The 25,317-nt window shown below is 46.8% G+C and overlaps 1 protein-coding gene across 4 annotated transcripts in view; it reads left to right on the plus strand.

Moving 5' to 3' along the window:
- The window catches only part of LOC119458212 (dihydroxyacetone phosphate acyltransferase-like), a 38,122-nt gene that overhangs the window by 1,767 nt on the left and 11,038 nt on the right, over window positions 1-25,317 (plus strand). For all 4 annotated transcript variants that reach the window (XR_007467893.1, XM_037720043.2, XM_049670851.1 and 1 more), the window contains exons 3-10: window positions 3,222-3,398; window positions 5,489-5,618; window positions 8,903-9,106; window positions 12,995-13,146; window positions 15,337-15,467; window positions 17,817-18,067; window positions 20,650-20,961; window positions 24,220-24,299. Coding sequence is in view for 3 of the 4 variants with exons in the window: in XM_037720043.2 (XP_037575971.1) it covers window positions 3,222-3,398; window positions 5,489-5,618; window positions 8,903-9,106; window positions 12,995-13,146; window positions 15,337-15,467; window positions 17,817-18,067; window positions 20,650-20,961; window positions 24,220-24,299 (1,437 nt within the window). In the remaining variant the exon portion in view is untranslated. The remainder of the gene's footprint in view (window positions 1-3,221; window positions 3,399-5,488; window positions 5,619-8,902; window positions 9,107-12,994; window positions 13,147-15,336; window positions 15,468-17,816; window positions 18,068-20,649; window positions 20,962-24,219; window positions 24,300-25,317) is intronic.

Raw genomic sequence — 25,317 nt, forward strand, 5'->3', positions numbered from 1 at the left:
TTGAACTATGAGTTTATAGAACACGAAGCCTTTGAAAATTTTGTTGCAGCCATTGCACGCACTCCTTCTGACACCATATGTTGTGAGGAACAACCCGTTCAAGTTATCTCTTTTTTTTTTTTTGTGCACCATAGCTGATCGGGGAAAGTTTACCAAAGGTTCTTTTTTTCTGTTTCTGCTGAGTGAACTGAAAGCCCTTCTTTAACTCTTCATGCTGCTTCATGCTGTGCCAGCTAAGAGCAAGAAGTATAGGGGGATCCGAGGGGCTCGCACGCCTTTCTTTGTGCCCATGTTCCTTGCATTACCCTCTCACTAGCTTGCATCACATTAAATTTTTCCTTATAAGAGTGGCCAGCCCTTGAGGGAGCAGACGCACGAAACAGCCATTTGGACTGAGCATCCACCATGCTGACTGAGAATTCTTGTGGCATGCTCACTCTTGCAATTTTCAGGACTCTCAGTACCATGTGCTGTAATGTTGTGACTCCGACTTCCAACAGTGTGTTGCAATTTTTTGTTCTTGATAACTTTACAGAACATGTACATTGTTAAGTTATATGTACAAAATAAGCTTAAGGAAATTGAAGAAGGAGGTTTCAAACACACACTGAAATGCAGCATCAAACATATACTTGAGGTGGAGAGATTTGGGAGATAGAGTAACAGTACATGGGGGGGGGACGGGAGAAACGAGAGTAAATGGACAGCATGCTGTTTGTCCTGTGCTGTCGCATGGGATGTTACTCTATACAGTCGACTCCCATTAATTCGACCGATGTGGAACTGCAAGTTCAAATTTCTTGGGTTTTCAAGCTTATATAGTGACCACTGTGTGCCTGACTGGGCGTCGGTGCGGGTCGGTGGGGATTGAATTAACCGAAATGGCATGCTTTCGAGTTTGAACTAAATGAGCTTTGCTTCCATTTCTCGCCAGGACTTTTCAGTGGGTACGCGATAAGTCCAATTAACTGAGGTCGAATTAACAGAAGTTGACTGTATTTACAGACACGTCCCAACCAGCCCAAGTTAGCACTCTTTCTCTCTAAGAAAAAAATTTACTGCAGATATTTAGCAGTGAGCATAACGGTCTTGTCTGTCTGCGCAACTTCTGTGGCTGTGATTGTGTGCTTTCCTGTCCTTTCTTTTTTTTTAGATACATACTGCAATCTATGCTCAACCCCAAGCAGGAGTGAAGAAGTAAACATAGAATACAATGAACAGCATGCTAAGCATATAAGATAAAAATATCACAGGAAAGCTAGTTTCAGTTACTTAATTACAAATTGTAAATACAAATTGTGTGTCGTACGATGATGTGTTATGAGCAGGGTAGACATCGAAGTTGATGTCTGCAGTAACGTTAACGAAAGACTCAACCGGTGTAGAGGAGATCACTATCTCTGGTAGCTTGTTTCAGTAGCCTCTTGTGGTTGGATACAAGGAATACTTCTGAGTAAATGTGACCATTTTACTGTGAACCCGTGCGGAGTGAATTCCTTGTGAGCTCGTGTAGGTACGCAGAGCTATTTATTTTCAAGTGACCACGATAAAGCTCATACATAAATTTCTGCCAGGATGAGCCAGTGACAAGTTCAGCTTTCATAATGAACTGGCTAACACTGGTCCACCTTGAAGAGTCTGAAAAGACTAAGCAGACTGCTAATCGTTGTTGTATTTGTTTTAGTTTCTCAGTTGTAAATGTTTCTGATATAGGCTCCAAACTATGAGGTGCTACCCAAAAGTTCCGGGAATTCAGTCGTAAAAAAGAAAGTTTTGACCATAGCGCCTAATCAGCACTGTCTCCTTCAATGTAGTCCCCTTGATCATGTGTACACCGATCCCCGCGTTTCTGCCGCGATTTCATGCGTTCGTGGAGCTCTCCAGGCAACCGTGTGTTGAGGACCGCCTGCGATTCCAATTGGATCTCTTCAATAGTGTGAAACCGAGGTCCTTTCAGCCTCAACTTCAACTTTGGGAACAAGAAAAAGTCACAAGGTCAGGTGAATAGCGTGAGTGTGGAAGCACTGTGATTTGTTTGGAAGTCAGGAACTGTCGAACAGTGAGTGATGTGTGAGTGGGCGTGTTGTCGTGATGAAGAAGCCAGTTGTTCTTCCACTTCTCCGGACGCTTGCGACGAATGCTCTCTCTTAAGCACCTCAAAACGTCACGGTAAAGCTCGCTATTCACGGTTTGCCAAGGAGGTAAGAATTCCTTGCGGGCAATTCCATGTACGAAAAAAAAAAGACACCATTGAGTATAGACTTCCCATTTCCACAAACTTGACGTGCCATTGGCGGCCGCTGGGAATTTGGCTACTTCTATTGCGAAGACTGCTGTTTGGTTTGAGGATTGTAGCCATAAACCTATGTCTCATCCCCGGTTATTACACTGGAGAGAAATGTGGGATTGTCTCTGACTTGTTGCTTCAGTTCCGTACAGACAGAAACACGGTGCAGCTTCTGTTCGTCATTGAGCAGTCTTGGCACGAATTTTGCAGAAATGTGCCTCATGTTCAAAACATCCGCCAAAATTAGCTGAACTGTGCCGTACAATTGTCCTACAATGTCGCAGACATCCTTTATTGTTAGCCTGTGATTTCCAAGGATAGCCTTACGAACTTCTGCTATCATTTCTGGGGTTGTGCTCATTGATGGGTGTCCAGAACGTTCGTCGTCAACACACATTTGACCCTCTTTGAAGCGTTTATGTCATAAGAACGTCCTACTTTGGCTCATGGCGTCGACTCCAAAAGCGTCCTCTAGCATACAATGAGTTTCTGCCCCAGTTTTGCCAAGTTTAAAACAAAAGTTGATGCAAATTCTTCGCTTCTTGAAGTCTGCCCTATTGGTTGCTAAGAAGTGTGCCAAATCAGTGAAACATTGCGTTGCAAAACACCATTTCGCTAAACGGTACTTCTTAGATGCAAGTCGTTCAACACACTGATCTGTAAGGCACACTGCTAGCCACATCTAGTGGCGGAAATGTGCTACCACCCTCAGTTTGCCCGTGCTTTTCAAATTCCCGGAACTTTTGGGTAGCACCTCGTATATCAGCGTATTGCAAGATGTGTCTTCTGAGACATTTGTAAGCGTTCAGCTTAATGGGGGTGTGCTGCTTCACGTGGTAAATAACTTAAGGATGCCAAAGGTTGAAGAAGGTTGAGAGGATGCCTTTCCCTCTCTTCGACCGTTCATGACACTGTGCTCTCATTGTCCTTGCAGGTGAGCGCCGAGCAGAAGCGACCGGTCGCGGAGGTGTCAGAGGAGGCACGGCGCATTCTCGAGCAGATGGGGCACAACATGCGTATGGGCAACATCCGCTTCCTCGGCTACCTGTTCAGCAAGTCGTACAAGAGCATGTACCGGGCAATCTATGTTCACTCTGAGGGCATGGAACGGGTAAGAATGGGGTCTCTACCCCAATAAAGGAGTCATCTTCATTATCCTAATTTATGTGCATTGATGGACGAAGGCCTCTCCCTGTGATCTCTAATTGTGTCAGCTGACTGCATCGTATGCTTGCAGACTTCCTGAGCCCATCAAATTATCGTCTCCAGCCCTCGACTACACTTACTTTCCGTATGCACCCAATCTGTAACTCTAATAGGCTGCCGGTTGTCTGCTCTGTGCATTGTATGGCCTGCCCAGCTCAATATATGCCTCTAATCTCCACTGGAATGTTGGCTACCCCTGTTTGCTCTCTTAATGCACACCGTTGTCTTCCTGTGCTTTAATGTTAGACTTCAGATTTTTTACTGCATTGCTCATTGCGGTACCGCGTCTATAACTTTTATTGAGCTTCATTAACGTTCAAGTTACTGCCCCATATATTGGTACGGGTAGAATGAAACGACTAGTGGTTGGTTAGCGTGTGAGCTATTTGGACAACTTCTGCAGGAAAGCATTTGTTGGGCTGGTTAGTAAATACATATTCATTAAAACAAAAAGTGGTGCTCAATAGGACTTGTTCTTGGGCAAGTTGGGGGGGGGGGGCTAAACATGTTTTTTGGGTGCAAAAGGAGACATACAGAGGAAGAACACACAGACACAAATTGCCTGTGTGCGTGTGTCCTTCTAGTGTGCCTACTTAGACATCCACTTTAAGTAGATGCACGTGCACTTTAAGTAGCATGTACCAACTATCCCAACAGCAAGTCATACTTAGTGTGCCTCCTTTTGTGCCCAAAAAGAATGTTTAAAGAATTGTGTGTTTGAATGCGATTAGGAAGCGAGGAGCACAAATTTGTGTGGCTTGCACCTGAAAGATTTATGTATTAATTAGGCATGTAGCAAAATAAGCCTACAAGGCAAGAAACCAAGGTGCGCTAAAAAAAGGATGTGTAGTACAGGGCACAGTGAAAATTTTTGATTCAGCTTTTGGGTATAACAGCTATATTAATAATGCTAATGGCGTGTAGTTCTTTATTGCTTTGGCAATACCTGCTCTGGAAGTGTATGTCTTATTTGATATTGTCCAGTTTGTGGGGTCTCACACGTGCTCTTGGGACAAAGGAACGACAACACAGTAGTGTAAACAATCAAAAGGGCATTTATTGCACCTTTCATACACTAATGCATGCTAGCGGAATTACTACGCATAGAACATTCACATGGGTGCGCGACAAATCAAGGAAGTCCGACTCACCGCGACCGGATAGTGAGCGAATATGTTCGCCCCATGCTATGACACCATCGCCTAGTCATTCACGTGTATGGTCATGCGAACGGTGGCAAGTTCGAACGATCCGTGTTCGTCCATACCGGTGCTCTGCTCCTAGCCACGCGAGACGGTCTCGCGAAGCATAGATCGGAGCACGCGCGGGACGTCCGCATCGCTAACCGACCCCCAACCCGAAGAGGAAGCACCTTCGACCTTTTGCTCCCAAGGAACCCCACCGTTAGCATCGCGACACTCGCGCCATCTCTCACAATGCGCCGCAACCACACCGACCGCCGCCGGCGTTAGCCACTCGGAAGAGCCGGATTACAGGAGACGTGAGCTATGCGGGGAAAACATCAGGGGACGCGTGAGAGTCGCGCATCCCCACAAGTTGCATATCAGGATTTTGGTCTAAATATCTGTTTCTCATTTTTGTTTTTAGCTTTGTTCTCTGCATACCTTTCTAGTTCAGAATATTCTGAATCTATCCTTACAACCTTTTGTCTTATTTCCCAGCATTTTGCACCTGCGCTTGTCAGAGTAACCTTGAACTTGTGTTCCTGATTAGATATTTTTTTTCTTTATATAGCTTCCGAAAATGACTTTGAGCAGGCCAATTTCTTGCAGGCTATACATCTTTGATTGAATTGCTTCAACTACTAGCAGCTCTCTCCCCCCCCCCCCTCTTTTTTTTTCTGTGACTTCTCACTTTTGTTTCGTCTCACCGACTTCTCCTGCCATGCATTAGTTGAAGCTGGAGTCTGTCACATGAAGCTCGCCATGGGATGTTTTAAGAGTGGCATGTTCTTTTTACGTGCTTCTCTTGCAGTACCGGAAAGCTGCCGCCGAAAACCCCGTGCTGCTGCTGCCAACACATCGCAGCTACAATGACTTCCTGCTCATGTCTTATGTGTGCTTCTACTACAATGTGCCACTTCCCGTTATCGCAGCGGGCATGGGTACGTTCCCGTCGAGTTAAATGTGACTTGTGTTGGGAGTATCATATTTACTCGTGTAATGCACGCCCTCGTGTAAGGCGACCAAAGTGGCCCCCCACTTTGGAGCTCAGAGATTTGGCAAAAATAGTCCCATAAAGTACCACGGCATGTACTGTGTGCTTTCGACATCAGGCAAGTACGCTGCTCAATGTTGGAGGCCATGCCGCATGCTGGTTAATTTCTGTAAGCCGCTACTAGATGGCACTAGGTACTGTCCCGCCGACGATTGACGTCGTTATCTCCCTCATCGCTGTATTCCGCCGGATCATGTTTCGTAGATCCAGTGCGCTTCAATAGTATCATTTGTGTTGCGTTCTGTTGTTCAGCTGCAATATGCCTTTGGGCACATGAAGAGGGCGTCACTGCGAAAAGTGCATGCCTGAATATTGAACGCGTGGTGTAGTATGCGAGAGCTTCAAGGAGAGGTGGGTATTTAAAACAGTATGGATGGCACGGAGGACAAGATGCTTCGGAAGTGCACCGATGAGACAAGTTTGTCAGCGCACAAGGGCAGCAGAAGCCACAAGGACGACTGAGTAAACGAAGGTGTTTGTAGTCGGCCACTAGTGGTTGTGTTATTTTGCATATCAGTCTGAGCGCACTCCTTAGCTTCAATGAGTAACCATAAGCCTGAAAATTCGTAATTCGTAATCTATTCCACTGTCATGTGCTTTCTGTAATACTGAAGATCCAAAAAATAGTTTGGTGAAACTGAATTTTCAATGGATGGAATTGGGGTTGCCTAAGGGGATATAATAGAATAAGAAAGGTGGGGATGTGCACATGAAACAAACACAGTGCCCCTTCTGATTCAGGGAGTAAAATTTATTTTCGACTGGCTTAATTTTCACTGTACCAAGCAGTGGGAAATGTACTGCCTGTAGTCATTCAAGTGCAAACAGCGCAGTGCGTGGTCTTGGTGCAACGTAGTGAAATCCAAAGAGCGTTAACATGCACGACCAACTGTGACATGTCACGAGCGGTGTTGGTGACACATCAGGGCTCATAATACAGCTTTGCACTCTTTACTATTTTGCTAGTTTGTGCAAAAACCACGCACTTCACTGTTTGAACATGAAAGACTGCGGACTGTGCGGCACATGCTCCCATTTTATTGAGATGTCATAAACGAAACAGGTGACATCGATGGTTTGGGGTAGCATCTCAGCTGTCCAGGTAGTAAGGTTACATAAAAAAAAATAAAGCAAGATGCCTACCAAAAAAGCATTGACACATGTCAAAAAGGCACTTTGACTTTCATTAAAGTAAAAATTACATTTGGTTGGGTGCCATTTTTGTTTTTTGTTAGTGAAAACAAGGTGCACTGCCATTGGGCTCTGACATAGTGCGAAATGTTTGTGTCAATGGAAAACTGAAGCATCCTCGGTGCAATATATTTGAGAACAAAAGAAAAAAAGAGGACTGTGCATGTGCAATTTCCTACTTGTGTCTTGTGGATTATAAGTAAAGCATCTATATACCGTATTTACTCGATTATAACGCGACCACAATTGTAATGCGAGGGGTGACCTTTTGTTGCCTCCAGCAAAAAAAAGAAAACTGCTAAAGTAATGCGAGACCACCAGATGCATGAAAAAGTTGCAGTTTCGCCTGAGGGGCGAAGCATCAATTGCAATAACAAATTAGTACAGAGCTATACAGAGTAAGAACAGTAGTTTTATTGGCTGTATAAACTTGGACACTGAATTAACAAGCATGGTGTCAGCGTGCACAAGCCAACATGAATAGATCACACTCGATGACATCGCACAACCGCTGTCAAAATGCTAGCGTGAGCAAGCGCGCCAGCAGCAGCGAGCGAAGGTTCGTGCGGTCTATCGCTTGAACAGAAATTGAGCGGTGAAAGCACAGGTGTGTACAAAGGTAAGAGCTGTGTGGAGATTGCTCTCAAGATACGTGCGCGCAACAGCCCGCAGGCGCACAAAGTATAAGTACGCAGTTAATTGGTGGCAGAGTAGAAGCCGCGCCCCCTCCCTCCTGCGCTGCCTTCCGGCTTTCCTCCTTTCGCGTGGGAGAGTGAGTCGCCAGTTACCCTTGCGCCCGGTCACAAGATACGCATTCGGTGCCGCAGCTAAACGTCGCCTCCACTGCCTCCCTCTCATCCCCCCACAACCTTTCGCACGACGAAAGACTTCCCGTTTGCTCTCCGCCGTGCGTTTACTCTCAGTGAAAGCACGCATCCATCGCGCGCTTTCACTCGCACATTTTACTCGTTGATTAGAATTGGGTGCATCATTGCACTTTTTAGACAACTTGAATTTCGGTATTTTATTGTAACACGAGGATCGACTTCAGGTTGCAAAAGTCTGGCAAAAAACGTTGTGTTACAATCAAGTAAATACGGTATTCTGTGTCGTCCTTAGCAGGCAGTGCCGCTGAAGCTACTCAGTATTAGGAGATTACTCCCCATAACATCTTTTGGTGGAGCAGTTGAAACTAAAGTTTTCTCAAATTGCACATTGCTTGTGTACACGACTTGCTTCCAGTATGTGATGCACTATGTTCTTTATGCAAACGTGAGTGCTGTGTGCTGGGGAGGCTCTTGTACCTGTGTGTCATTCCGCTCGTTCTGCACTGAATAGGCCCAGACAGTGTGACATCATTGAAGTAATAATTTCTTCCTAATTGCAGCTCTAACTCGCAGGCAACATTACGCCAAATTACGTAACACATATTTCTAGATTACATCTGGCACAGTAGCTGATTGGCTGTGGCGTTACGCTTGCTGAGTGTGAGGTCGTGGCTTTGATCTCTGCTTTGGCTGCTGCATTCTGATGGGGGCTGAATGCAAAAACGCTTGTGTACCTGTGCATTGAGTAGCTGGGACTCTAGGTGGTCAACGCTAATCCGGAGTCCCCCACTACAATATGCTTCACAAATCGACTGTGCACCTTAAGTTTAATTATTTATGTGGCATGCACTATTTTGTGGTTGCGAATGCAGGTGGCGTGAAAAATTTCTCTAGCCTCCACGGTATTGTCTGCTATGTATGACACAGAATACTGTAGAGTTCTTGGAAGAAAAAGAAATTAAAGTGAAATTTTCTTGTTGGTGCTCGTTTGAGAAGTTCATGAGCAGGCGTTGCATTGTTATTTCTAGCACCTGTCAGGAGCAGTATAGAGTTTTCCCCCGGTGATTGTACAGTGACGGGCATGACATTGAAAACACGATGTCTACAGGTTCCTTGCTTATGCCTAACCCTAATGCGCTTTCTATCCTCGCAGACTTTCTGGGCATGCCTGCAGTCACCATGCTGCTGCGAAATGGCGGCGCCTTCTTCATCCGGCGCACGTTCGGCACGGACCGACTGTACTGGGAGGTGTTCCGCCAGTACATCCACTCTCTCATTGCCGGCTCGGAGCACGCCCTCGAGTTCTTTGTCGAGGGCACGCGGAGTCGCACAGCCAAGTCACTCTGTCCACGAACTGGTGAGTAATGGTGCATTCTGTTTATCAATCTAGTGAGTAATAGTGCATAGCGTTCATCAATCTGATGAGCCTTTTCTTCTCCACAGTCACTTTCTCCCTCTCTTCTCGCTGGCATAGATTCTCGTTGCACTGGAGAAGCATTTCTCTCCTTCCAAGTTCCCGCTGTCACAGCGGCAGATTGCCGACAAGGCTACGCTGAGAGGCTTAGGTTTTTGCACGTGTTCTTTGTCGTGATCGTAGTGAACAGCGTTCGTTCGAGAAGTTTTGGGTTGTGTCGAGCAACGGCTGATGCATGATGTCCCGAAAGCGAACAAGGGGGGTATTCTGTAAGTGTTCACCTAGTGGACATGTCCATTTTGTCTGCTGCTGAAGTTCTGATTGGCTGGGCTGGGGTACGCGATCAGCACAAGACAGGCACTCCAGCCAATCAGCACTTCAGCAGCAGACGAAATGGACATGCCCACTAGGTGGACACTTACAGAATACCCCTCCAGTTCTGTCGCTGGGCGATAAGCTGAATATCATAGAGGAGGCGGAGAAGCGGCATGGAGCCACGAAAGCTAGCATTGCCTGGGACCTGACGATGCCCGAATTTTCGCTTAAGACAATCCTGGCAATCAAAGCTATGATACTACAGAATGCAAACAAGTTCGGGCTCAAGCAGAAGGCAGCAAAAGAAAGTCAACACGAGAAGTTGGAAGAGGTACTGGTTAAGTGGCTGCGTCAAGCACGGAGCTCTGCAATCGATGTTGACGGCACCATTCTCAAAGAAAAACTTGACCTTGTGGCATTGCGTCTGGATATCGATAACTTCCAGGCATCGAACGGGTGGTTGGATTGTTTTGAAAAACAAAACAGGATTGCGTATAGCCGCTCCTGCGGAGACAGCACCTCCGCAGACGTTTCAGCGGTGAACCAGTGGATGCACTCGCTGCCGGAGATGCATGGCGGCATACAAGCGCTGCGACATTTTCAACGCCGATGCGAGCGGCATTTTTTACCACGTGTAGCCCGAACAAACCCTTCCGTTCAAGGGTGACAGCTGTCATGGTGGCAAGCGAAGTAAGGAGTGTTTGACGGCGCTATTCTGTGCTAACGAAGATGGCTCCGAGAAGCTGCCCGTACTCGTCATTGGCAAGTTTGCTAAGCCACAGTGCTTTAAGAACTTGAAGACTGCTGCTGTGCAGCTACAACTTTAATAAAAAGGTGTGGATGGCGTCCTCGCTCTTCACCAATTTTTTGCGGCAGCTCGACAACAATATGGGTGCTAAGGGGAGGAAGACTTTTCATGGACAATGCATGGCCTTGCAAGGTCATTTCGCATGTTCCATGGAGCAAGTGTTTGTCCATAACTGTACGGGTCCTGCTCACGGGCCATGGAAGCGGGTGATTGGGATTTGAAGGCAAGGCATTGGATTGTTCAGTCTCTCCCATGGCTTCTCCATGCAACGTTGTGCTGCTGCAGAATATTGCAAGAAAAGTAAGAAGAAAGAAAAACAACAAAGGAATCCAGAATCCAGTGATACTTTCAAACCACTAACTTTATTGCGAACAAGAGTCATATGAGACACCGACTCCTGAATAGGTTTAGGAGACCCCTACCTGGTCACTGCCTTAGATGTCAGTCAATACAGTAAAAGCTCAATGATACGAATCTCACGGGGTCACAAAAAGTATTCGTATTAGCCGAAATTCGTATCATCGAAACACAATTAAAACTACTGTCGAATCTCGATAATTCGAACTCGAAGGGGCCCGAAAATTTGTTCGAATTAAAAGGACGTATTTTTGAAGTATTCGTGCACCATAGCACGATGCACGAACGCTGCGAGTCGTGAAATATCGCGGCGCGCAAGCGCATAGCAAGCGCGGGCCACGAAACTGCCCACGCCGGCTAACGGTCGCTTCCCGATAACGACAGAAAACAACGCTTCAGGGAGCGAGCGGGCGGCGCCGGCACACGGGTGCGCGCGGAGACCGTCGAAGGTGAGGGAGGAGGGCGGCAGGGAAGCGGATTTGGCCGCGTCAACTCCGCCGCTTCGGTGGCTTCCCTCGCCCTCCCTCTCAACTCCCTCGTAGCTCTCTCACCTTCGACTTCGTGCGCACATCTCCGTGCGCGCCCGCCGCCGTGCTGGCGCCAGCTTATTTTAGCCGCCCCCTGAAGTTTCGTTTTCTGCCGTTATCGGGAAGCGAGCGTGTGCGGGCGTGGGCAGTTTCGTTGGCCCGACTGCGCCTCCGCCGCTGCTTCCCTCTGCGCTGCTGCCGCAGCGTGCAAGGTCAACATGTGACTAGAAAATAGAGGAGAAGGGTTCACTGCCATTTTATCCGTGTGGCTGAGACGTCGGCACTAGTGTGTGCTAGAATACGGTTGTCTAGAACACTCTAGTCAGCACGTACACGCTTGTTCCGGCGCGATGCAGAAATGGCGACCTTGTAATTTGAGAGAGAAGGAAATTTCCGCCGCGGGTTCTTCCCCCCCCCTTGTTCCTTCGCGCGCGGCATTGAGAGGTCTCTCCTGAGCTTTTGCTCTATGGCGGTGTTGGAGCAATGCCGGTCCGAGGCGCCGCCGCGTGATTTGGCGCGCTGCTAAGAGCATTGTCGGTGCTTAGAGCATTGTCGGTGCGCGGTATGTTCAAAATAAGCGTGTTCGAATTCGCTTGCTTCGCGTTAACGTTGAACGAACGCACGTTTTTCATGATAGTCTCGCTGTGCAACAATTGTGCTCAGTGTTGATGTTGCGAGGCCTAGCTCCTTAGCCAACTCCGTCCGCTTCCTCTTGGGATCCTCATCGACCTTTCGAAGAATGTCTAATTTCTCTTTAAAGGAGAGTGCTTTCCGCTTGCGAGACATAGCTCGCTGCGACAAGGCAAAATGGCGCAAACACGAAGAACGCGGCCCAAAGCGCAGCAGCCACTCCATCTGATGGCTCGCAGAAAAGGAGGAAAAGTACAAAAGCACCAAAAGCGCCACCGCTTCAAACTCTTCACGCCCAGTCGCGGAGTCCGCGCTGTCCGGCGCCGCGCCTCCACACCAAAAGAGAAGGAGAGAAAGCGCGTGACTGCGCGCTGTTCTCTTTCGCGGCCGTCGGTGGGGCGGCGTTTATTCGTATCAACCGACGCAGGCTTTTGAAAATTGATCCGTAACAACCGTTCTCTAGCACGTTGCAAAGTAATGGGGCTCGGCCGGGACCACAGAAAAATTTGTATCATCCGGAAATTCGTATTAGCCGTGATCGTATCATCGAGCTTTTACTGTATAGTGTGAATAGATGACAACAGTGTCATCGCCAAGTCTGTCATCTGTGTCCTGGTTGTCATCTACCCACTGTCATCATTATGCTGTAGCAATTGTCATGCCGCTGTTGTCATCACACCGCCATGTTTGTCTTGCTGTCGCTGGAACTGTTGTGACACTACCATTGTCATACCGCTGTCTCCGTCATCGCCATGCTATTGCCAGCATACTGCAAATGTTTTCATCAGTGTCGCACCCTCACTGTTGTCGCCGCTCCATTAACTGCTTTGTTGGTGTCATCTTACGCACCTTGCATGAACAAAAGCAGAATGAACGAAAAAATCAACAAGAGTGGTTTATTTCTTAGCTGTAAACTGCTTCGCTATAGTAGGCTGAAGCAGATTGCATTTGACAAGCACTAGAGGCATCCATTTGAAAAGATGTGCTGCATCCTTGTCGTTTTTCGCATTGTGTCCTAGTTCTCTTGCAAATCGTTTATAATAAATCCATTCCGCCTTGGCCGACTTGCAGTTGTTCTGAAAAGAAATACTTATGTTGGTGGCAACTATCCCCTGTGCGAGTTCCGCAGTTTCTGAAGGATTGTACAAGATGTAACTGATATTTTGTTTGTGCGTGGTGCATGCTTGTTTTCAGGCCTGCTGCAGACGGTGCTGGAGATGTTCTTCACCTCGCAAGTGTCGGACATCACTGTCATCCCAATCACCATCACCTACGACCGTACGCTCGAGGAGAAGCTCTATGCCTTCGAGCTGCTGGGTGTGCCCAAGCCCAAGGAATCCACATCGGTGAGCCAGAGTACCAGTGTTACGGGGCAGCTGGTATGCTAGAACGTTGCTCAGGGCAATTGGCTTATGCAGATGTTTGTATCTTGGAAACAGCAGAACTTGACACACACACAGGACACAGAGTCTGTAGACACCTATGGCTGACTCTACTCAGCTGCAATGTGTTTTCAGTCATGTCTTTTAGAAGTGCAGCATTTGCCCAAATGTAACAGATGCTTTTAATTTCAGGAGTCGTATGGCATATTCCGAAACCTAATATGACTCCATATGGTTCTGAAAACACCAACAGGTGCACCAAACTAGCATTTTTTCTGCTCCAAAAACACTTATGGCTGCTCCAAAATGGCATTTTTTCTCCTCCGAAATCTGCTCCAAAAAGTAAAATGTCGCTTTCATCACTGGTATGTGTATACAGCTTAGACCACTTATAGTGTGACCATTTATAGTGCAGAGCTGGTTAGAACGCGGCCTTTTCTGACTCCCGTTCACCTTCTCATAGAACTCCATGTATACACATACCGCTTACAGTGCAGCTGCGCGAGATGAAATACCGATTATGATGTAGCTTCCACAGTCCTGCCGACAAGTGTGGTATTGCGAGCACGCTTCTCAACGTGGTGCGCCAGCCGTTGCGATGGGAGAGCAACGAGGGTGATGCGGAGGAGGTGCATGTGACAGGGAGCGAGTGAATGCATGAACGCAAAGAAAAAAAGCAGCGGCAGTGCGATGCGGGCGTGCGGAGGTTGCCTAGGCGATGGAGGAGAAGCCTTTTCGCTCAGCTGCTTATCAGTGGTGCGCTCTGCACTGAACATGGCTTCCGTTTCTGTGCACCCGTCACAATGAGCGTCGTCATGATGTGAAGATATCGAGCGTGCGACCTTGACTGCTGTCAGTTTAAGCAGAGTTCCTAGTTTGGAGCTATTAGGCTTTATGTGCACTTGTGAGCTTCCGCCCTTCCTACCAGTGTGGGCACTTACAAACTTGGTAGGCATTCACAGTAGTTGCCGCAGCTGATCTCCTGAGAAACCAAACTCCCCTTTGGAACCGCTGCGGTCAGTTCAGACCGTGCACGTGATTGCATGCGTAATCTCTATGTACACTGGAATCTCGTTGATACTATTCTGCATAATACGTTTTTCGGGATAATATGTTTCATTTTCTTTTCTAAATAATACGATTTGAGTGGATAATACTAGGGGTGTGCGAATAGTGATTTTTGAGACCGAATCAAATAGCGCCAGAAGCGAATCAAATCAAATACTTTTCCAATAGTTTTTGAATAATGAGCAGTCATTATCACAATTAATATGAAACAATGTTCACGTCCCAGTGTTCTTAAAGTTATCTCCTTTATGACATTACAAAGCACGTTTATGACGTTACAAAACGACGCACTGCGAAGTCGCTAAAAAAGTCACTGGGATCTAAAAACAGTGTATTGCTTGTCAGTCTTTGCTGATCCAAGTGTGCTGCCGCTTTTGAGCTGCGTCTAAAAGAAGTTTGCATGTATCCCACAAAAGGTGTGCTCAGGGCAAACATTAAAAAAATGTCTGCTATCAACCACCCCTGTAGTGTCCTGGGCTGGGATAAGATAAAGCCATTCCAGTCTGTTTTTATTCTCGATCCGCCATTAGCCTTGCGTGATATGTCAAAATGGCTCCATTGAGCCATTTGAGCCATTTTTACCTATCATGAAGGGCTAATGTCAAATTTGGAGTAAACATAGATTAGAATAGTTTTATGTTATCCTGGCCCAGTCCACAGGCTTTGTTCGAACGTTTAGGTTTACAGGTTGGCAGGTATGACTGTGTCTCGCACTACTGCATGTTATCGTGACAAATGCCTGTTCTCCCTGTTCAGTGGTTAATAGGTAGGTTAAAGATTTGTGATGTCATCTATGTAATATTTGCTTTATTACTGTGGATGTTACTTATGATGTCAACATTATGCCAAATTACATGGCGCAGTCCTTTCTCTTGCTGTTATGTAGCGCGTGCCATCTTTTGGCCGCAAAATGCAGGTAGTGTGGAAGGCTGCGCTAGCCACCACAACATTACCTGCTATGTGTGAAACACTCTTGTGGCATAAAGCTATAAGGTTTGTGCACTAGTTATGAAAATTTAGTAGATTTACGCCAACAAAGACCTCTTGTGACTTATATCTTGTTTCTGCTCTCCTAATTCTGTGTAGGGCCTAGTGAAGGCCAGGGGCATCCTGAACGACGACTACGGCAACATCTTCATCAAATTTGGCACCCCCATGTCAGTCCGGCAGTTTTGCGGTCGCTCGGTCGACCGGTCTGTTCACAGCGTGCACCCAAGGTGAGTGGCTTTAAGCATGTCGCTTATCAAAGGGAGTCCCAAGTCATTGTTCCTAATTCCCTTTTGTTGTGCTGGGTTGTGCCCTCATTATTTGGAGACCCCCATGTCATCCTGTTGAAAGTTATGGTTAAAATGTTAGAGCAAGCTAGTGTCTGAGCTTCAGCAGCTGATTTTTGGCACCTGCCATGGTTGCTCAGTGGCTATGGAATTCTGCTGCTGATCACAAGGTTGAGGGTCTGATTCCTGGTCGTGGCAGCCACATTTAGATGGGGCAAAATGCAAGCACACTCATGTACTTAGATTAAGTTGCATGTTAATTGAGGAACCCCAGGTGGTCCAAATTAATCCAGTACCTTCCACTATGGCGTCTCTCATAATCTCAGTATTTCTTCGGGATTTAAATCTTATTGATCAGTCTATCGTTTCAACTCATGCAAGCTGGGTTGGATATTGGGAGTTGCTTTGCTGATCAAAGGGCCACTAAAGGCAAATATTAAGTCAGCATAGACTGTTAAAATAGAAAAAGAGAGAAAAAAGAGCTAGAAGTGAAGCGGTGTGATGGTGCCCGCCTTTTCTGCAATCTCTCTCTCTAGGCAAGCTAGGAGAGTATGGTGAAAATGCACCACGGAAGCAGCCCTGCAGCAGCGAACAGCCCAGTTTGTAGATGATGGCACCTACAAAGAGCAAAGCTATGTCGCTTGTGACGAAGCTGCAAAATTTGCAAGACTCAAAGAAGTATTGGCTCACGCAGTCGACGATATTGACGATTCTGAAAACCGGGAGCACCGCAATCATAAAGGCAGGAACCAGTGGCCATGCCGATCAATGGAAAAAGCAGGCTTTGTTCACTAGGGCAAAACCTCCTATGATGGAGAAATTAACATGGTGGAAGCCGCTGACATTATCGAGGTCTGGGAGCTTGTCGCTACTGAAGATGAAGCGAGTAGTGCTTTAATGGAAAAGTTTCTGAGTGTAGACAGTGCTGCCTCATTCTGCGAAGAGATCTCTGATGAGGCTATCGTCGCGACAGATGACGGCGTTGTGCAGCGGAGGCAACGACAGCAGTGGCAGTGACAACAAGATTAACGATGAACTGTCTTTGACCCCCACCCTGATGTTCAGACAAAGTGCGCTTTTGTCGATCGAGTCATGCATGCCAGAGGTTTGCCGCCAATGTATGTGCAACAGCTGGATGTATTGTGCACTGTGGTTGTAAACCTGAAACTGCAGCTAAAGCGAGTGAATATTTCTGACTATTTCAGCGCGCCTAACGCTTGGCATGCTGTTTAGTGGTATGAATAAATTTTATGTTTTTTACAACCTACTTTCTACGCCTATTCTTTATTGCAAGTGGCAAATTTTGGTTCAGAGCTACAAAGGTATGTTTGGCAGCTTTTTTTTAGAGTACAGCTCGTAGGCGCCCGTTCCTTGGTTGAGCATCGCCGTCCCTTGGCGTAACTGTGCGAATGTGCTCATGCAACTGCTTGTGTGTTCGTCGTTGTCTTCTTGCACAGCTGGCTCAGATGCTGCTCACCCACTGCGGTTATGGCTATGGTGCGGCGCTGCTAAGCACATGGTCGCAAGATCAAATCCCCGCCGCTGCGGCCGTATTTCGATGGGGGCGAAACGCAAAAAACGCCCGTGTCCCATGCATTGGGGGCAAGTTAAAGATCCCCTGGTGGTCAACATTAATCCAGAGTTCCACACTACGGTGTGCCTCATAATGAAATCGTGGTTTTGGCATGTAAGACCCCAGAATTCCTTCATTCATTCCGAGGCCGCTCATCATACCAGCTTTCCTGTACTGTCCCTCGTGCTCGTGCCACTGGTCGCGCCTTCGTCATCTTCTTCCACAGCTGGATCCAATGCCACTCATCGTGCCAGTGTTCCCATATTGCCCCTCCCTCCGGGAAGGCGCTGGTGGCACTGGCCCAGTGCCCGTTGGTGCGGTGATTTCGGTTTCAAATTCTTTGCCTCAATATATTGCGAAATGAAAACATGTGTACAGCTGCACTGAAATTTCGCATTAGGGAGTATCGTAATCGTCGGACATTTTTTCGGCTGTCCAGATATAGTGAAGATCGGTTACAATGATTGGAATTTTTGTTCTTTTTTATGTCATTATAAGTCACTGTACTTTGCTGTTCATTGTTCACATGAGAAATGGGTGAGAGTCTTGTCAAACTGCCCAATGGCAGATTTTTTTTGCCCTCACTCGTGCTCTCGTCAGCGCACGAATTAAACAATTATAGTTGCTAAATTGTTGTGTTACGGTCTCGAGTCTACAATCGTTGGCATTTGTTGCGCTGTTTCTCCATCGTTGCACATTTCCCCTTTGCCTGCCCCCAGATTTGAGACCCATGTGACCGCCGAAGAGACCGCAGCCTGCACCCGCCTTGCCCACTGGGTGGTCCGGGCCCACCACCGGTCCCTGGCCCTGTCGGCCTTTCCCCTAGTCTGCCTCTGCTACCAGGCACGTGTGAGCCGGCAGCGCAGCCGGGGGCTGTCGCAACCTCGGGTTATGCTTCACGATCTTGCCGACGAGGCGCTCTGGCTGCGGGAACTGGTTCAGCGCCTGGGTGCCCTCGTCCACCTCAAAGGTTGGTGTTCTGGGTGTTGCGAGAGGGGCGTTGACTGAGCGTCTGCAGTTGTTTAGCGGCCATAGCAATGATGTGAGTGAGAGGAAGAGGGAGCCGATTGTCAGTAACAAGAAGCGAAACCAACACATAGCAAAGCCTAGGAAATGAACTTCAATAGAGTTTGTTGTTGGACTAGAAGCCAAGGAAAGCATACTGGAAGTCAACGCTTTTCACAATGATAGCTGTAATGGGCACAGCTATCCCTGGTCGTTTTGATGTCCACCAGTGCCCACTGCTGTCCATTGATGGAATTCTAAAAGCCTTTGCAAGAAAAGTACGAGAAAGAAAAAAAAAATAGAAAAGAAAAATTCTCATTGTGTCACGAGGATTTGAACTTACGATTGGCTGTCCAGGGGGGGTATTCTGTAAGTGTCCACCTAGTGGACTGTTCATTTCTGCTCTTGCTGAAGCGCGGGTTGGCTGAGCTGGGATACGAGCGGATACGAGGCAAGTGCTACCAAGCCCACCTCCTTCTCGCTCATACTGCTCCAGCCAATCAGCAGCGGCTGAAATGGAAAGTTCACTAGGGGGCCACTTGCAGAATTCCCCGTGACGATTCTACCTCTCAGTCACTCTGGCAGTGCTACAGCAGTGGAGAATACCGATCCTGGAGAGCACGATAGCACCAGCAGCTGCCATGCTTGGCTAACACCTGCTCAACATCTGTGTACTAGATTGAGCTGGTGTCTGTGCCTTCTTCGTGTTCTAGCATGCTGCCTTCCCAGTTGTGGAAGTGTCCTAAATTAAGTTTGCTTCTTCTGCATGTAGTGACAATAATTGAGTGCGCCTGCTTTGTCTTCATTCATCTTCTTCTAGCACACTGGCTCTTGTCAAGTCATGGTGGTGTTGACGTTTTCTTCAAGAATAGCGTGAGGACTGTGAAAGGGGTAGCTGAAATATAAACTTGAGAAGAGCCAAACGAACTCAGTAGTAAGAAGCTAAAGGGTTGTTTTAGTAGAAACCAGTGGCTAAGTCTGGATAATTAAGAGCAGGGAGGAATGCCAAGTCTTTCATCACCCGCAGTCGCAACTTCCACAAACGAATACAACTCACTCTTCTTTTTTTTTTTCACGAAAGGAGATTTCTCGCTTGCACCCTGCGACCCTGCGAATGTTCATGCCAACAAACACCGCATGAAACAGCCTATGGCTGCATTCGCTCCGGCAGTTGACAGAGGTCACCACGTGACCGATTGTGACTGGTGATAAAGGAGCAACTTATGGAGAACGTTTACACCGGCAGGTGCAACCTGTCCGTCACCACACTGGGTTGTGCCTTGCCTTGCGATACATGCCATTCATGTCTGCTCGCACCGCGACCGCCACATAAAATGAGCTTTGGCGTATACAGGTGCCCTGCTTCTGCGCCACTGATTGGTTCAGTAAGTTTGCACCCGCATTCGTGTAACTGAAAAATTGAGCAGCGAGCGACTGACTCAAGAGAGTCCCTTTTTAACCAAAGTGGCCATCTGCTATCAACTCGGTCGTGCGACCTCTGCGGTAATGAGCCTTAAGGCTTTGTGCACATCAAACTTTGCCAGCTATCATGTCACTGCTTTGCGTTATGAGGGGAACTATAATTTAAAAAAAAAAAAGCCCGACACTAAATAGAGATAATACTGATAAGGGTAATGAATGTACATAAAGAGACAACTTTCTGCAGGTGGGAGCCGAACCCAAGTCTTCTGCCTTCCGCATTACGTGTGCAATGCCCTGCCAATATAATAGCGGCCGTCCTCAAGTTCACTTTTTGGAGTATTTGTGTATGTGTACTATATCTGGCCCTAGGATTGTTAGCCAGTGGCACTCATGGCCATGGCGGCAGTTGTGGGACATCGTTTTGTTGTATTGTCAGTTTCTTTTTTGATTCTTTATCCTTTTCAATTCTGTATGTTGCCTACCAGTATTGTGCGTGCTGATAGCACTAGTGTTTTCGTGTCAGTGGAATTTCATAGATACGATCTCATGGGAACCGGAAAATAAAGCGTATCATCCCAAAATCGTATCGTTGAATTATCCAACCAAATCATATTATCGGGAAAAGACAAAGAAACATATTATCACGAAAAATGTATTATGCAGAATCGTATCAGCGAGATTCTACTGTATATTAACCAGATGAACTGTCGCTGATAATCTGAGTCCACTTCAGCCGCCATGTTCTTTCTGCGACACCAGCCTGCTATACTATCATGCCTTTCAATTGTAGTGTGAGCTTAGGGGCAGGCAGCTGGCCTCTGATGCTACCTCATAGTGTCAAGCGCCCTCAGTTCCCTTATTCCTGTTCCTCATGTCTGTTACGAAATTACACAAGGATCTATAAGTGCTTGATGAGCCACTACAACCAGGTGTGTAATGGATTCACATGGGAAAGCTACCTTGTCCAGCGACTGAGCTCAGCATCTTTTTTGCAGCAACTATCTCCTTCTACAGTGAATGTGAAATGATCAAATCAGCCTGGTGACTTTTTTTGTTCTCTCTTACTTTTTTTTTTTTACTCTGCAAAAGTGGAATTCCTTGGTGCTGCTACATCCGGTTTTCCAGGAGGAAACAACAACCAGACAAACCCGGTGACTTGGCTCCGTCGCGAGGTCCGTCTGCACTCAAACGTGTTCCGGCTCAAGCCGGAAGGCACCATAGAATTAGCACCGGCCGACACGAGTGCTGTGCTTCCAGTGGGAGCCGACGCCAATGCCAAGCCGACCGGCACTTTGCTACGGATAGAGGCCGACACGGTGAAGACAGCCATGCCCGAGATGATGCTCTATCACTATGGGAACCAGGCACTCCAAGTGGTAGCACCGGTGTGCATGGCATCACTTGCACTTCTGGCCACGCCGCCTCCGAGGTCTCAAGGTAAGGCATCTCCTACATCTTTTGCAGGCTTTTAAAGTCCTGTAAGGCAAATTATACATGTTATTTTTATTCCACGTTTGCTTACTATAGGGCTTGATAATGCTAAGAGTGTGCACTAAATTTCTTTCTTTTTACCTTTCTGCAAGACCAATGACATAGCACAAATGATTCTCAGGTGTTGTGGTTGAAGATAGCGTCGCATGATGTTGCTACCAGTGCTGTGCTAGCATGCGGTGCGCTTTGCAAATGTAAGCATTGTAAGGCACCTGTAAAAACATTGTAGCAGTGGGTTGTCATGGGAAGGCTACAATGGGATGACAGCTTCTGCCACGGGAATGAAAGCCGTGCTTTGATTGGAAGCTATGTAAGTCTTTGCTGGGTGAGTGAAGCGCGAAAGGTTCTGCCTTCTTTTTTTTGTTTCCTTTTATTCTTAACGTTTATGTTGCATAACTTCAGTTTCCCTGCGCTAACTTTCGCAATTATTTTTGCATTCACCTCGGGACTACAGAAAGAACCCATTGTTATGCAACACCCAGCGGTTGAAACAATGTCACAGGGTCCCATTGAAGAACATGCGTTTGCTTCTAGGTATAGCCTGTTCTAAGTGCAGAGTTCTTGTTTTTGAAGATCTAGCAGGCTTCACGCTTCTTTAGTTGCAAAAATGGACTCCAAGCAGATAGCGTAGATTTTAGCAGATTCCTAATGAATTTCACAGGTGACGGTTCTCACAGCTGAGCAGAACTGGTAATTGTGAGTTTAGAATGATTCCTATCAGATGATGCAACCTTCAGCATAAAGAAGTAGGGGTGTGCTAATATCGATATTGAATCGAATATTGAATTGAAAAAAAAAAAGGTATTTAATATCAGAAAATTGAACACAAAATTTGATGCTTGCAAATTTTGTGCGAACAACACGGTGCTGCACATGCTGAGAATGCTAATCACATTGCTTAACAAGAATCTTGCTAACTATCAGTAACTTAGGTACGTAGAAATTGAGATGTGTAGTATGTCCTACACCAAATTAGTATGCCAACCCTGATAATAACTCAGTTCTTATACGAAGGTCTGGAAAATACTTTTATCTGCGTATAGAATGTGTGTTGAATAGAATTAAGTGCTTTTTTCTCTCTGAAGCTGAAGAAATACCTAAGTTGTCCTAAATACCAGCGGAGTTTTCAGTTTAATAGTGGACCATACTATGCTTAATGGCTACCTTTTATTGCTAAGAAAGTGTTGATTTCCAGTTTTCTTCCAGAAAACGGGAGGGTTTTTACATCTATATGGCAGGTGGTTTCTGTCGGTTATTGTCAGCTCGTTATAAGGCCAATCTGCGCGACAGACAACAGCGGGGAATGCACTTCACGTCTCTTGGCACTACTCTGCGCACTCATCGGTGCTGCACGGGTCGACCGTGGTCTGCGCCGACGGTAGAGTTTTCAAATGGGGAGGCCCACGGCAAGATTAGATAACGAACCCCCCTGCGCCACCATGGGGATCCACCACCCCTCTTTGTGCACCATCAAAGTTAAGTTTTCTCTATCTCTCCCCCTCGGCCTTAATTTTTTTTAGTGTGCGGCCATCTGACGTCTTGTCTAAATGCGTCTGCATCCGGGGAGTCAGTGCACAAGTCACATATTTTCGAACCCGCCATGTAAATCCAAGGCTAGTCTTGTGATAGGTCGCTCGAAACTACGAAAAGAGACCGTTGTGTGCCTACGAATGGCGTTTGGAACGAGGGGCCACCATACGGTATTTTGCTAAGATGGCGGCCGCGAACCTGCAACGGTCATCCTATGCAGTCGCTTTCATTGGCGAGGTGGTTTCTTGGCTTTCTGAGGGTCGTGGGACTGGTATGAATAGATCTGCATTGATATGGTAACCGTAACTTTCCGACAACCGACGTCGCTCCGATTAGGCTTAACTGGCTAGACAGTGTGGCCAATAGTGTGGCCATGACGAAAATTCGCCGCCGACCGATGTAATAAAGGGCCACAAACTATCACGGAAAGTGTTTACTTCCTCATTATTGTGAAACCGTGAATGTGTGCTTTCTGGTTCTTTTTTTGTTACCTCCCCACGGCTGGCACCACCGCTGCCGTGATTGCGAGCGCCAGCTGGTGGGGCTTTAAGATACCCAGTGGCGTGTGCGGCGCGCATGCTTCACTGTGATTGGCTGGCCTATTCGGCAAAGAGACAGCCAGGCCGCAGCTTCGCGTTCAGTAGCACTTGATTTTATTGAAGAGAAATTCTATTGATCAAAAAAATTTTTCCCACACTTTCATATACTAGAACTGTATATCTTGATATTTATGTGCATAAGTTAATGATGGCTTGGCTCGATTCTTGTTATGCAATGCTAGGAGACTCCTGAGCATGTGCAGCACCGTATTTTCTTGCTCAAAATTTGTAAGCAATAAATTTCGCTCAAAAATTTCTGATATTCTATATTTGATTCAATATTCAACTTCTTTTCTTGATTCGCTATGATATTCGATTCTAAATCTACTATTTAGTATTCATGCACCTCTAATTTCCACAGTACTTGCAATATTATGCTAATGTAGATCGTGCATTACATTTTTGACGAATGATCATAGTCCCACACATTGACGTAACTCCGTGACACGAAGTGCACGAAATCGGCACATCGTAATGTTGCGATCAGTGCCACCCAAGAAGCTTTTTGGCGTCATTGCAGGGGCCCTTTAAATATAGGTATTTTCATCCATGCCTTGCTTGTCATGCATAGTTGTTCACACAGTGCCTGAAGGGGTTAATATAACTGAATAGGTGCCATGGGAAATAAGGAGTGTAATAGGGGACAGCGGAGGATTAGGAAGTGGGATGGGATTAAGAAAAATTGTAGGCATAGGATGGCATCAGCTACCGCAACGTAGGTGCAGTTTCAGATTGTGGGGAGAGGCCTTCGTCCTGCAGTGGACACAGATGAGGCTGATGATGATGATGATGATGATGATGATGATGATTGGGATTATGGAAATGAATGGACGTGCAGTTTCAGATTGTGGCAAGAGGCCTTCGTCCTGCAGTGGACACAGATGAGGCTAATGATGATGATGATGAGGATGATGATGATTGGGATTATGGAAATGAAAAGATCGCAAGGGTTAGTTGCACATGCGGGCGTTGAGTGCAGCGTTTTATACTTGATTCTTTTGTGACTTCCATAACGTGGTGAACAACACCTTTGCGCAGTAGTCTATTTGGTTTACACGGCTCTCTCTGCATTCAGGTTCCGTGTACGAGAACTTCAAGAAGCTACAGAGCCTACTCCAGCGAGAGTTTGTTTTCGAGGTGGACAAACTGGAAGAGGTGAGTGGGATCTTTTTGAACTGTACGCTTGTGCCGTGCTTTCTACTGTCTGTCCCCTTGCGAAGTGTGCTTGCCAGCTTTTAAAAATTTTATTTACCTATTCACATACCTGCATATTACTCAAGTTAGCGTTACAGTAAGAGCGGGGGGGGGGGGGGGGAGAATCAGCACTTAAAGGCCGAACTACACGTACGCTCGCCGGCGCGCGAAAGCTCGCGTTCACGTGCTTCGCGTTTGCTGCGCCTCGCAACGAATGGCGGATTGAACCTACAAGACGCACCAGTGCACTTGGCTCACAGTTTTTCCTTGGTAGACATAGTTTCGTCTGGTGCCTTGTGCCAAACATACCCAAGCCAAGACAATCCATTAGCAACCATCGTGTAGTTGCTATGTGGACGCATCTCGTTAGGTCTACGGGCGCTCGTAGACATAACGAGGAAGTCCACTCGTTAGGTCTATGAGTGGACTTCCGGTTGGACATCCACTCAGCTCGCGGGTCGTGGCTACCGCGGCAGTTGAAGAACAGCTTCCACTGGGTCGCTGTCTCCGCGATCCACCCGTCCTGTTCGGCCTCCAGCTCCTTCTCCCCCTCGTCGTCCCAGAGCGTAGCTGGGCCGCTCTCTTTTGCTACGTGTGTCTTTTTCTCTTTGGGCACGTATCTCCGCATGCACTTTTGCACTTCTTCTTTCCTATATTGTATTCTTTTTATTCTGACGCTCTTATTTTCTAAGTTCTTTTTTCTTTATTTCTGCCACCGACTCCTCGTGCTTTCTTGTTCTCTTTTTATCTTCTGCTTTTTCTTCTTCTTTCTTTCTTGCTTCTTTCTTTCTTGCTATATTGGCTCATGACAATGTAGTTTGGCCTTAACAATTCTGCAGCACATGACAAGAACACATCCAAGCAGCGCTGTGCTGGCTTGCACAAGCCAAAGAGGGGAAAGGCTTGCCGCGTGCCCTTTCCTCCTTGCCGGATGAAAAGGTCTAAGGGCGCCAAACCTCAAGTTTTGTTTGCCGACAGA

The sequence above is a fragment of the Dermacentor silvarum genome, chromosome 7 (genome assembly GCF_013339745.2).
Source record: "Dermacentor silvarum isolate Dsil-2018 chromosome 7, BIME_Dsil_1.4, whole genome shotgun sequence".
Classification (NCBI taxonomy): domain Eukaryota; kingdom Metazoa; phylum Arthropoda; class Arachnida; order Ixodida; family Ixodidae; genus Dermacentor; species Dermacentor silvarum.